This window comes from Pipistrellus hanaki, assembly GCF_964339955.1.
Source record: "Pipistrellus hanaki genome assembly, chromosome: 8".
NCBI classification, from domain to species: Eukaryota; Metazoa; Chordata; class Mammalia; order Chiroptera; family Vespertilionidae; genus Pipistrellus; species Pipistrellus hanaki.
In genome coordinates, this window is record NC_140510.1 from 23,998,031 (window position 1) to 24,012,350 (window position 14,320).

Sequence of the window (14,320 nt, forward strand, 5' to 3'; positions counted from 1 at the left end):
CTAATGCAGAAAGCGTGCCCACAGCCACTCTAATCCAATTCTTTTCTAAGTAGCCCTTTATGTGTGAAATCAAGAGCATTGCTCTGTTCCTAGAGGGTCCCATCCTCTCTCCCCATTCTGGGGAAAAAAGATTCGCTGAAATGAAAAACACGTAGTTACCTGCTAAATATTGCCAGCTATTTAACAGCCCAGAGAGTCTGGGATAGGAATGTTCATTTGATAAATACTCTCCATGAGAGGTTCAAGTGTGTAAATAAACTTCTATTCTAATACACTCCCGTGGTGGGGAAATGGGTCCTTTATTAATTTCTGATAGATCTTGATGATAGGAAAGTAGAAATATCCAAATGTTATTCATTTGAATGACCTTTTAGAAAAGTCTGCATTTAGTCTCTTTGGTAAATAATCTGTTTTAGAGCCCTCCATAAAAGGGAATCAAATATAGTGATACTATTAGATTTTAAAAAGACAAACAGGAAAGAGCCAAAAGTGCAGAATGAATTCTGACACACCCGGCTACATTTTTTCTGAGGCTCTGCCTTAAGTGGATACTGTCTGCATTATTCTGAACTTCCTGGCTTGCTTCTCCTTGAGTTGGAGTAATTCAGCTTTCGATCTACTCTGAGTTAATCGTTCTATTATGAAAACAATAATGTATTTGTTATGACATGAAAAAAACAGTTTATAGTGAGCAATTCAAAATGATACTAGTCTCCCAGTTCCCAGAAAGACAATTACTGGAATACAAGAAAATATTTCAGTGTATTGAAGTGTGTGTGTTTTGTTTAATAAAAGGATGTATATTCTTTAAACTGTAAGAGATCTATTTTATCTGATTTACTTACCTGTCAATTATTTTTTCTTTTTTCAGATCACAACAGCATCAGGAACTGAGTTCCTTCTACAGTCAGATATTGACTTCATCATATTGGATTGGTTCCACGCTATCAAAAATGCAATTGACAGATTGGTATGTATTTGTTTTGGCTGTTACCTTTTTTAATTAAAACATAGTCATTTAAATCTTAACGTGTAGGTATGTAACACATACTTATTTAAGTGGATCCTATGGATTGAAAGATATTAAGTTATTTTAAGTGTAAACAGAGTCCACTAAAAACGTTTCAGCAAACAGGATTTGTGGATATAAATGTCACTGAATTTCATTATTTCAAAAATGCAGGGCATTCGTATATTTTTAATGAAATAACATGGACATTCATCTACTAGAGACTGTCAAAAGCACACAAGTGCTTAATAACTACTGAATTTTCACATTTTCAGTTTATGCAGTCTGTAATGCATATTCTTGAAAATAAATATTAATGTATGTATGCCCATATCACTATTCTAACACCAGTAAATAATAATCCTTTGTACTGATTTTCATTGTTCTTCCAATTAAGCTAGATTGTTCTTCTTACGAAAATTACATTTCTAGAACTTCATTAAATTACCCTAAATCACACATTCAGAGTATGTTTTTAAAAGAGTTAAATCAGCCCTAGCTGGCTTGGCTCAATGGATAGAATGTTAGCCTGAAGATTGAAGGGTTCTAGGTTCAATTCCCGCCAAAGTCACATGCCTTGATTGCAGGCTAGATCCGCAGTAGGGGATGTGCAGGATGCAGCCGATCAGTGATTCTCTCTCATCATTGATGTTTCTATCTCCCTTTCCTTCTCCCTTCCTCTCTGAAATCAAGAAATATATTTTAAAAATAAAAATTAATGAGAGTCAAATCATTTAAACTACTCATCTTATACTAATTCTAAACATCTAATTTTAGGACACTAATATTTGCAAAATCTTGAGGAAGAAATATTTTTGAGAGCTTTTAATAAGTTATACAAGAGGAAAATACATTTTCTGGGTGTATTTTTGCTTGTTAGTTTGTCTCACATTATATGATTTTGATTTCGGACTAAAATTTTAAAACATAAATTAATAAAATGACTTTTCCCCATATCCAATATATGTTCTTTTCCAAGCAGGTGTGAGTGCTTGTGCCCCCCGCCCCACACACACACACATACACATATGTGCACTCATGCACAAGCACCCACGTACATACTCGCACAAAATATGTCAGGAGTCACACTGCATGAGTTTGAATTTTGGTTCGATCATTTACTAGCTGTGTGGCCTTGGATAAATTACTTATCTCTTTTGGCTTCAGTTTCCTTGTCTGTAATAATAATCAGAATACCTACCTCATAGGATTGATATTATGAATAACTGAGTTAAGGCAAGTGGAGTGCTTAGGGTAATGCACAGGATTTAGTAAGCAACATATGTATAACTGCTATAAATTTGAATGTCAAGCTTGGTTCTAGAGGGCTCCATCCCAAAAATAATTATCTTTTTCTAAAACATCCTTTTAAATTTAACATCAAAATAGATCCCCCAATTATTTTTTTTAATTCTTACTGTCTTTTAAATTTGTTCTGGCTAATTGTGTGGTGTTTCTAGCCAAAGGATCCAAGCACTCCATCAAGAAGCCTGGAATTATTCAAAATCCAGAGATCCTCCAGTACTGAATTGCTAAGTCATTACGATAATGATATAAAAGAACAGAAACCAGAGCACAGAAAATCTTTAAGTAAGTATTTTTCTAACTTGCTCATGTTAACTTAGTCAAAATGCAATGCCTATGAAATATAAATGCATTAAAATGACATTTGAGCCAAACTCATACTACTCATGACATATGCGTGGCCATTTCCAAGCCAGGGATCCATGCACTGGAGGGCAGTCTGCGCATTTTGCTCATATCATTGTTGGTAACGCCTTTTCAGAAAATAATTGTTCCAAGGTCATGATCTCCACTTACACCAATACCTGAATCTCTGAGAAACAGCCATTGTGTTCAGATTGGTGATTGACCTTAAAAGTGAGAAATGTCAAGCATCTTCAAACCTTGGTGTGCTTTTTGATTTCCATCCAGTAAAAGATGTATGAGCGATCACCATAGTTGGTCTAACTGAAATCAAGTAACTCTGAAACTTTCTACATTTTCAAGCCACTATAAAAGATTTATAGATATGGGATGTGAAGTAGATGTTCTCTAAGGTCACATGTACTTCTAATATTCTAAAAGAAATGAATCTGGAATTAAAAGGGCCAATCTCACCACTTATATCCTGATCTCCAGTACATCTCTTAAATTTTCCCAACCTGCTTCTTCCTCCTCAATGAAAGGGGTTTTTGAAAGTTTTCAGGTACACTTACCTCATAGAGTTGATTTGAATCACAGCCTTCTAAAAGAAGAAGCAGGTATCTTTGGAATCAGAGAAAACCAATTTCTCAAAGTCTCAAAAACTAGAGTACCTCCCCTGGATCATCCACTGGGCCACCTCAGTCTTCTGATACACTGTTTTCCTGCCGTTTCTTTTGACCAAAGTGCCGTGTAGTTAAATCCCAACCTTTGGAATTTAGGGAGAATTCAGTAATAGAGAAGGGATGCTAACAACATCTAGATATGCATAGATATATATATGTGTGTGTGTGTGTGTGTGTGTGTGTGTGTGTGTGTGTGTGAATACATTTATTCAGTATTTATTAAAGAGTTAGCAATTCAATTTAAAAATATTCTTCTATATAATGGTACAGTTTGGAGTTATCTTATTTGAACATTTCCTTTTAACTTCCGGTAACCATCTCATTTTACTTCATATGGGATCATATGTAAGGTAATATTTTATAGTTAAAATTAAATTGTGAGTATATAATGTTAACTAGAGGCCTGGTGCATGAAGATTCATGCACTGGAGGTGGAGGAGGGTATCCCTTAATCTGGCCAGCCCTCTCTCACAGTCCAGGAGCCATCTGGGGTGGGAGGTGACCTGGAGATAAGGGGAAGGCGATGCCCCCATCACACCTCTGCTGCCTTGGCCGGCCCTGGTTACCTGAGCCTCGGGCTGCCCTGGGCGGCTGGGAAGCCACCATCTGAGGCTTGTCTGCACCTTCGGTCAGCCTTGGGTGGCTGAGGAGCTAAGGGGACTGGGAAACTCCATCACGCATGGAGATGGGCCCGGCTGTGCCATGCACCTGCCGTCCCGGTGGTGGGGCTGAGGGGACTGGGTGCTGCCATCTTGAGACTATGGACATCACCATCTTTGAGGGAGTGACAGTCAGTTAGCATATTTCCTCTTTATTAGCTAGGATTATATAACCATTTTGAAGGTATTTAAGAGATATATGAGGATATTATCAGTAGATCTGTAATCTCAGATATAATTGTTGCTTTAGTGAAAACCTTGACATATTTCTAAAGCTTGGAGCTCTGGGAAAAAAATGAAGACTTGTAAAATTGTGTTTGAGAAACATTGAGACAAATGGATTCTTTGTTCATTAATAGTCACGTTAAATGTTTTAAGATGATACTGGAGGGGGTGGAGGTTGGATTTTCTACAGACAGAATACCACCTATTCCTCTTTAGAATTTATTTTTAATTGAGAGAGACATTTATGTGTTAATTTGGCAAGAGACACATATGATTTACTCCATTCGATTCAAAATGTACCTAATTGTATAATGACCTTCAATTCATCATTTCCTTTGCAGTCTAAAAATCATGATAGCTAGGACATATTGAGCATTTAGTGTTCATCAAGCATTGTTCTAAGTATGGTGTTATACTGACTTAATCAACTAATTAACCCAAAGAAGTAGGTACTATTATTAATCCTATTTTATAGATGAGGAAACTGAGGCACAGAGAATTAAGACAACTTATACAAAAAACAAGTTATGTTGATAATTTTAATCGGATATTAGAGGCTATGATTTTAACCATTACACTATATTGAAGAGAATAAATAAAAGATAAACTTAGTTTATCAACCTTTAACTTAATGGAAATAGTATATTAAAATGGGATCCATAGAGATCAGTAAACTTAAACAGGGACCAAAAAACATATTAGCAAAAGAATTAAAACCAGATGTTTTCTTTGGACTTTGATTTTACTATTAAAATAAAAGGGTCTTTTACTATTGAATGCTAGTCCTAATTTTAGAAAATTCTCCTTTTCTTTGTTTTGGTGAATATTTATAGTTGTAAGTCTTCGTTAGGGTTAGCCTATTTCTTGCAACGTAGGATAAGGTTAATAGCCACCTATTACTTTGAATTAAGTTTATTCAGTATTTATGTATTCATTTTCATTTGAAAGGCATAACGATTGACCCACCCACACAGTATCAAATCAGACTATGCATTTGAAATACTGATTAGCATGTTTTATATTAATGTTTTTTTCGTATGATTTTTTTTTCAAGTAGGAAATATGCTGTGTGAAACTCCTCTGATCTCAGTCCTAGATTTGAACACCCAAACTTAGGTTTTTAAAACATGCATTCAGTTTTATGTCACCCTTTTGAGATTAAATAATTATGTAGAATTAGAGATTCACACTATCTCTTTCCTTATTAGTAGTCTAAGCACAAACTTTATTGTCAGTTTGCTGCCTTTGGCTTCCTGTGCCCTTGATGTTCCCACGAGTTTTGTTGCCAAGATTGTAGACAGATAAAGCCAGAAATACTTTCTTAAAGGCATGTGAGCATCATTAGCAGCTAACAGGTGGTCATTTAATTGTCCAGTTTCGCTGTAGAACATGAGAAAAAATAGGCACTCTCAATGAGTGAATTCAGAAAGTTAAGTGCTTAAATATACTTTCTTTTTTAAAATATGATTCTAACCTGCCAACACTATTAAGTACTAATCACATATTTTAAGATATCAGTTGAGTCTAACAGACAAGAAGCCGGAAAATTCAATGTAAGGGCCAAATCACTGTGGGAAATTCAAGACACCAGCATGGGATGAGAGTGGAGAGCAGCTCTCCAGGGATGGCTGTTATGGAAAGTGGAGAGTCCATCAAAGAAAATGCTGGCATATTTTTCCAAGTCTTCCACTGATGGCAAAGAGGAAGTCTCAGATATAAAGCCTGCATCAGATAACCTTGGAGAGTTTTCATAACTTTTCTGGGCTTCTCTGCCTAGATCTATAAAAATGGGTTTAATGCTGTCCTTGCAGGATCATGTGAGAATTTGAAATTAGATATGTAAATACTTAGCTCACAGCAGGCACTCAATAAGTAAAAGCTCTTATTATTATCCTCTATGTCCCCAAGCAGATGGCACCAAAATAGGGCATGAGCCAAGGGTGGTGCCTGATGGAAGATTGGAGCAGGGCATATATACTTGACATCTTCTCCCTGAGTGTAGAGAAAATAGGGGAAAGGAGCCAGGACTGGAAATGGGAGCCATAGCTGCAAAAATCTAAATATGAGCAGCTGGTCTTTCCCCTGGCGACTCCCCAGGTGAAAATGGCAGCCAGGGCATTCTTGGGAGCAGCACACCAGGAAATAGAAGGGAGCCAATAGATACTCTTGATTCTTTTATACCCAGAAGGGCATGTCATTTAAGAAGTTCCAGTTGATGGGGAAAAACTCAGCATCTAGCCATTTCACTGTTTCTTCACACATAGCTGTAGTTTGTTCATTTCCATTAATAGCTATACCTGAAGATGCACAACAGATTTTCTTTTATTTCACTCATATGTGCTTTCATTTATTTTTTTTTAAATCTGTATTACTTTACATTTTAGGAGTAATATAGCTCATGCTAATTTATAAAATGTAAAGATTAATTTTATATAAAATCAACAATTTTAGCATTGTAAATAAGCATTACAAATGAATATGAGTTAGAAGAATAACATCAAAAGTCAAGAGAACTGAAAGAAAATGAGTTTTCTCTTATCTGCCTTTTTATTACATTATCTTAAAAAAATAAATGTCTTCTGGGTGAAATTCTAAAAGTATTTAGATATGGATTTCCATTTGAATAGATAACCCCTTAGTAATGTGTGTATTCAGGGTATATCTACTCGACTACATGGTAAAGATAGAAATGGAAAAAAAAAAATGTTTGAGCCTAAACCGGTTTGGCTCAGTGGATAGAGTGTCGGTCTGCAGACTGAAGGGTCCCAGGTTCGATTTCGGTCAAGGGCATGTACATTGGTTGCGGGCACATCCCCGGTGGGGCGTGTGTAGGAGGCAGCTGGTCGATGTTTTTCTCTCATCGATGTTTCTGGCTCTCTATCTCTCTCCCTTCCTCTCTGTAAAAAATCAATAAAATATATATTTTTTAAATTTTTGAAATATTTATACAATGTAGAAAATAAAAATGCTTGTGAACCTTTAATGATATCTTTGTTTGAAAATGCGCCTGCAAAGAAATTATGGTCATGCCAAGTGAAAATAAGTTTGCTTGAGAAAGCGGTTAATTTTTGTACTAGTCTAAATAATGATAATGCTGGTCATCTATAACTCCAAGTAGACTATGCTCTCAGAATCCATTTGTAAACTGGTTGCTCAAACCTCTACATATTTTCAGAAAGAAACCATATACAAGCCACAAAAGCACACTTGAACCTTGTGCAATCATTTAGAATGTTGTTTCTGGGGAACAGCTCCTGCTGAGTTTGTTGCACCGCTGACCGTAGGAGCTAAGCCCTCTCAGTAGCATTGCTTTCCATCTGGTTTTCTTTTCTTCCTCCTCTACTCCTGCATCAGCGCCACCAAAGCAATTAAGGTTCTCAGATTGGCTTTGGCTACGAGGATCCAAAACCCTAAAAATCTCCAATGGCGGCAGTGAGGAGATGCTGAGTCTCCAAGCCAGAAGAAAAAGTGGATAAGGAGAGAAAGGACTTGAGAGGAAGTTTAGGCATCATGGGTGGGAAGTGAATCCTCAGCAAGGGCAGATGTTTCTTGTAAGAAATGTGTGTAATGACAGATTAAATCTGGCATTGTCCTAAATGTTAACATTTGATGAATCTAGGTGGCGTCTATATAAATGGTCATGATGTTATTGTATTCAGTATGTTTGGAAAAGTTTCACAAATTAAAAACTGGAGTCCACATACACATGCGCACATGTACACACACACACACACACACACACACACACACACAGCATTACTCATGTTCATAACTCAATAGGAGAATATACATATTTTCTACTTGTGGTTTCAATATTTTAAGAAAAGATAAAATTTTCTGAATGTGAGTCACATTTACCTTTTTAAATACAAAACATTAAAGACTCATTGTTCTCCTGCTTTCCCCCAAAAAGCCAATATATTTATTCTTGAGACCTTTATGGTAACTATGTAATTAAGAAAATGTATAAGATGTTCATTATTTTCCAAATAGAAAAGTTATATGAGTGTCTTGGATAAATATGTAATTATCAATTGTTTTAAACACATTCTGAAGCCTGTTCTGGAGACTCACATAAATACAGATTTTAAAGTTTCATCTTATTATTTTATTTAAAACAGACTAATCTTGCCAGTGCATGAAAATAATAAGATGAATAAGCCATCTGTCAAGAAAATAAAGACAATATTAAACTTGCAGAAATAAACTACATCTAGTGCTGAAGAGATAGAATAACTTTTACCTGGAAAAGACAAAAAGCTAATATTTTTTGTAGAAATTATGGTTATTGTGTTGTCAAAGGGACAAAAGTTTCCGATTTGAGTAGGATGGTCAATCATCACATTTTTAAAAAGAATTAATATTGCCACCCTGGCACCAGTTTCATAAAATAACCCCCTGAGAAAAATAAATGATTGCACTGAAGTGTAGAAATAAATAACATTGTTTTACTATAGTTATAAGACAGACAAATATCTAAGGAACAGTGAGGATCTGTTCTCTTCTATATTGTGTTCCCCAAGTTAAGGGAAATTTTTATTTCAAAATATTTCAGTTTGTGAGGAAAAATGTCAAGTTCTAAATAAAAATCCATGTTGCTAAAGCTGAGAAAAAAAATTAGTAAAGATTAGACACACACTTGATAATCAGGCATCTGAATTACTTTGTCAAAACAATGTCATTTATGAAGGTCCCGGCCTTCACTGATGTGTGTGACCACAGCAATTGCTCTGAAATGTGTTCCCCAGTTAGCAGCAATCCCAACTTTCCTGGGACTTAGAGATTGGAGCTTCTTTAAAATATTCAGTTTTCCATGAATCATTGGATAAGACTTTGTTATTAGCTGAGCAAAGAATGTTCTGATTAATCTCTTCTTTCCCATCCAAGGGGATGATCTTGCCTTCTGACCTGTGTGTGTCCATTGTCATGTATCTTGTAGCCTCAGCCACTCTGAGAGTCTATCTAACCCCATCAGCACTCAAACACTAGATCACCCCATCTCCGCCTGACCCTGGCGGTAACTTGGTGACCATATTTACCCTTAGATGAGCTGCATTTAATCAATTTCTCATTTCATTAGGTCAAATGGCATTTTTTTTTCAATAACAGGCCAAATCCAGAGGGCTCTTTGCTTTAACTCTCAAGCAATATTTCGTTAGCACTAATACACTACTGCGACTGTAAACAATAGGAAAAAAAATGCTCTTTGATCTCCTCTGAAAGTTTTCCTCTGTTTATCCTATGACTCTAGAATAGGCATATATTAACATTTCCTTGTAAAATTAGGCATATAATATCTGTTCACTCTTGTCATATCAAGTTTAAAGTATTTTAGTTAAACATGAGGTCTGAGGCATTCTGACAGTGAATCCCTGTGTAGAGAAAAAACATTCCTTTGAATGCAATGATCACATCTTTATGTATACAGGATTTGTTTGGTGTATTCCTTTTGTTTCTGAAATATAGGAAAAATGCTTCTGTTCTTCAAAATTCTAAGAGAAAGTAATTTGCTTTTTAATGCCTTTATTTGGGTGTTCAAATAGGTCTAATGGTATGCTTAGAAAAAAATATTTATTGTAAACATATAATCTATGAGATTATATTTGAAAAATAAAGTCTGTCTCTCTTCATACTAAAGCTCACATCCATGTAAAGAAAATCAGGTATTTCTTTCATCCCAAAGTAGGTGAGGTATTGAATAAATCTGTCAGTTAATCTTTCTTTGAATTTTTAAATAGAACCTGCAGGCAAACACTTCTGCTACCAAATTTCCCTATAATAAATAACTACATTCATTTTTATATACAAATTTAATTGGCCTAAAAAATAGAGGCAAAATAAAATATGTAATCCCCTCATAATAAATGCAGGACTGGGTTGTACCATCAAAGATGGGGTTCTCCAAAACTGAAGTCAAAGGTGAGGAACAAATTCTAATCGAATTACTGCATTGGAATGGCTCAAGTTCAAGTTCCTCAGTACAAAGCTCTTTATGACCTGTGTTCCCTTCTCCAGTTTTTCCCCATCACACCCTGATCCATGATTTATGTTCCAGGGACACAGTGCTTATAATGCCGTCTTCTCTTTGCTAAATTAGCATCCCAAAGACTCAACCTAGGCCAGATTCCCCCAGGAAACAGCCAGAACTCTGTGGTAAGTTAGGTGATCCTCCCAATTTTCCTGTAATATTCAATCTATATCTTAACATAGCAATTTCTAGAGTGTGTAATAACAAGATAATTGTAGCTGGCTCTTTGTCTATTCTGAATTGCCTGAGTCTGAAAAGTACTCTGTCTGTTTTGCCTGTACTAATGTATCTGCACCTCGCAGAGTGGCTTGATGATGTTTGAGAGCATAGTTGGCCCTTGAGTATCAAGGCTTTGAACTGCGTGGGTCCACTTATACGCAAATGTTTTCCAATAAATACTGCAAATGCATTTCTCACTACTTTCTCAATAATATCTTTTTTCCCTATAGCTTACTTATATTGAAGAATGAAGTATATAATTCATATAATACACAAAATATGTGTTGATTGGCTGTTTATGGTCAACAGTAGGCTATTTGTAGTTAAGTTTTTTGGGAGTCAGAGGTATTCATGGATTTTTACTATGGGAGTCAACATCCCTAACCCCTGTGTGGTTCAAGGGTCAGAAATGTGCAATGTTAAAGCAGTAAATGAATGAATGAGGCTATTCAAGAGACCATTATAATGTACTTTTCATTCGGTGTTAAAATGAAGATGGAATTTCTGATAATTATTTGAAAAACAATAATAGATGATTTACTTCTTCTGACTACTTGAACTAGCTTTCTATTTTAAGGTCATTATTTATACCTCTCTCTTGATTACTTTTGACTGTAAATATTAAAGCAATGGTATACTTTATGCAAGTCTCATACTGTGCCTACAAGAATCATGTACAAATAGGTGGTTTATTTAAATGACTAAAATCTTAGGGGAGGGAAAATGGAAAATCCTAGTAGTCCCTTTGCTTAAAGTTAATGCCTTCTCAATATATTTTATACTAGGGAAATATTTCTGTCATGAATTCTAATCTCCTATTTTGTTTGAGAGAATTACTCTTATTCATACTTATTCTTGAGGTCCTTCCATGGCCTCTTAGAATTTTCAAGGCTCTATTAGAGGTAAGAAAAAAGAAGAATCTTTGTAATATGCAATAAAAAAGGAAAATATTAGTTTTGATCAATTTTAGAAGGCTCTGAGAATAATTTTAAAGTTATTTATAAAAATCTAGTTTAACATAATATTTTAAAAATGTATGCACTTTCTTCAAAAGGTTGTGTTGTACTGTGTCAGAAATATGGGCTTAAGAGTAAAAAAAAAAAAGAGTTTAATTCTTACCTCCAGGAAATACTGGCTATAAGATTTGGACCAGTTTGTTATGTTTTCAGAAACTGACATAAAGATAAATATGAGTACTATTATGTAAATATTATAAAAATAAGATAAATTTATATTTATCTCTAAGAAGATAATACAGATATTAGTTCTAAGAATAACATATATCCTAGATCTAACATATATTTAAGAACTTTGTATATTTATATTGTAGTATAAACATTATATATAATGATTTCCAAATGGTATAGTGTGAGCAAAATAGCCCTGGCTTTTGTTTGTCTACTACTGGTATAAATCCATCAGTTTCTCTCTTTAGAAATATAGCAAGAATGCACTTTGCCAATTATTTAAACAATTGGCAAAATCAGATTAAACACATGTATAATTTACCAAAAATATTAAAGAATGTCTTTATTATTCTATTGACTTAGGGGACTACCTTTAGTTTCTTTAAAGTATTTTAGAGTTAGGGTGAATAAGTGCTCAGTCTTGCCATTCCTGAGTGTGAGCCTTTTTATTACAATCTCTAAAGATGAAACTTCAATGTGTCTGATGCTTTTTCTATTTTTGCGTAAAATTGTAAAATCACTGGTAGAATTTTTAGTTATATAATTCACTTAAAAATAAGGAAAGGCTTTATTTAATTTTATATATGTAGGTACACATATATATTCTTATATATTAGAATTGAACATCTGTTGATAAGATACGGCTTTTTAAACTGAATTAAAAATATCAACACCACATAAATATAGGGACAGTTATAAGAGTGAACTGAAAGATACTGAAAATCTGGCCTCACCAAAGCACACTCTGTTGACAGGCCGGCATGCCTGGATGCCCACCATGTCTGCTATGTCTGAATGAAGGGATTTTGATATCTGGGAGAAGTGATCCTGGCTGACCAAGGCATCAATCATTGCTGAATCCAGGATCTCTCTATTCCATGAGACTACAATATAAATGTCTAAACAGCATAAACTATGACCTTTGGATAATTACTCCTCCTCACCCCCATTACCTAGAACAGAATCTTAAACATAGTGATGTTCAATAGTAAATGTCTGAGTGAGAGAATAAATAAGTGACTAAATGAAAGAGACTAAGAGAGAAAGCCAATTATGAAATTTATGTGTGAGCAATGAAGGAAAGGTTGAAATGTGAGACCTGTTGATGGGTGTTTTAGGTTGGGTTCCTCCAAGGCAGTCCCTGAGATAGGATTTGAGTACAGGTAATAATGTTGAAAAGTTATCCCTTTAAATACTATACAGGTGGGACTTGGGGAGAGAGAGCCAGGGAAGGCAGCCAACACAAGGAGATAAAAGATACCTGGAGTTTAAATGCTGAAGTGAAACGGGGAGATTTTCAGATTGAAAAGAAAGGAATGGCAGAGAACAATGGATACGTATTAGCATAAAATGTTTGGAGAAGAGCAATTGATTGGCGAACCCAGACTGCACAAACATTAGAGAAACAATTAGAGTTCACCTTGGAAATGAACAGAGAACCTTACATAAAAGTCTTTCATGGAATGCTAAGAAATTTTGACTCTATACTCTAAGTAATGGGAGCCTAGTGATAGATAACTTTTATGCAAGCAGGAGACACTAACTACTCTAGATCTGATATCTAGAGTAGCTTGGTGTAAATGTGGAGAATGTCCAAGAGACTGCAGAAAAGAATGAAGGATTGGAGGTAGGGCGATAAATTAGGAAACTGTCACAGTGGACCACGTAACATAATGCAGGCTGAAAGTAGGCAGTGGAAATGGAGAAGGAGATTTCTGTCTGATAGGATATTGATAGGTTTTCTTAACATGTATTGGAAGAATTTGTGACAGTTCCAAAATACCAATTTTTCCGTGGTTTGGGGAAAAATATCAGGATGCCTAGCCTTTTGGCATAATTTGCATATTGTGTCTCATTATTTCAGAATCCTACTAGATTTTTGCTAATCAAAGTGTGGACCAACAGTAGTTACCAAGGGGCTTATTAGGAAATAAAGAATCTCATGCACCATCAAAAATCTATTGAACAGAATTTTCATTTAAAAAATATTTTTATTGATTTTGAGAGAGAGAGAGAAAGAGAGAGAGAGAGAGATAGAGAGAGAGAGAGAGAGAGAGAGAGAGAGAGAGAGAGAGAGAGAGAGAGAGAAAGAATGAGGGATAGAGACAAAGAAAAACATCAATCAGCTATGCCCTGCATGTCCATTACTAGGAATTAAGCCTGCAACCCCAGACATATGCCCTGACCAGGAATAGAACCAGTGACCTTTTGGTTCATGTGTCAATACTCAACCATTGAGCCACAACCTCTGGGCCAGAATCTTCAATTTAACAAATGATTAATATGCACATTAAAGTCTGAGACGCATACCATCATATGACAAAAATAATTTCTCTAAATAGGTTTTGGGAACTCCAGAACCAAAATGTTCTTTGAGAATTTAACAAGACCTACTTAGGTAGAAATGTAGTATGCCTTTGTATAAAATAACCCTGTATATGGTTAAAATTCTATTGGCCATCCCATGACAATGTTTTGATTGTGAATATTTTTAGGTATGCTTTTTATGTGAAAGAGAAACATCAACTGATTGCCTCCAAGTGGGAACCAAACCCACCACCTTGACCTTTTGGTGCATTGGACAATGCTCAACCAACATTGGCCAGGACTTGATGGTGAAAAGTTTTTAATCTCCAACCCAGGATCACAGACTGAGACAGAAT

The 14,320-nt window shown here is 35.3% G+C and overlaps 1 protein-coding gene across 2 annotated transcripts in view; it reads left to right on the forward strand.

The window, feature by feature from the left end:
- Positions 1-14,320, forward strand: part of ARHGAP15 (Rho GTPase activating protein 15) — a 609,260-nt gene that overhangs the window by 297,994 nt on the left and 296,946 nt on the right. For both annotated transcript variants that reach the window (XM_084891908.1, XM_084891909.1), the window contains 2 exons: positions 872-970; positions 2,470-2,599. In XM_084891908.1, the coding sequence (XP_084748034.1) occupies positions 872-970; positions 2,470-2,599 (229 nt within the window). The remainder of the gene's footprint in view (positions 1-871; positions 971-2,469; positions 2,600-14,320) is intronic.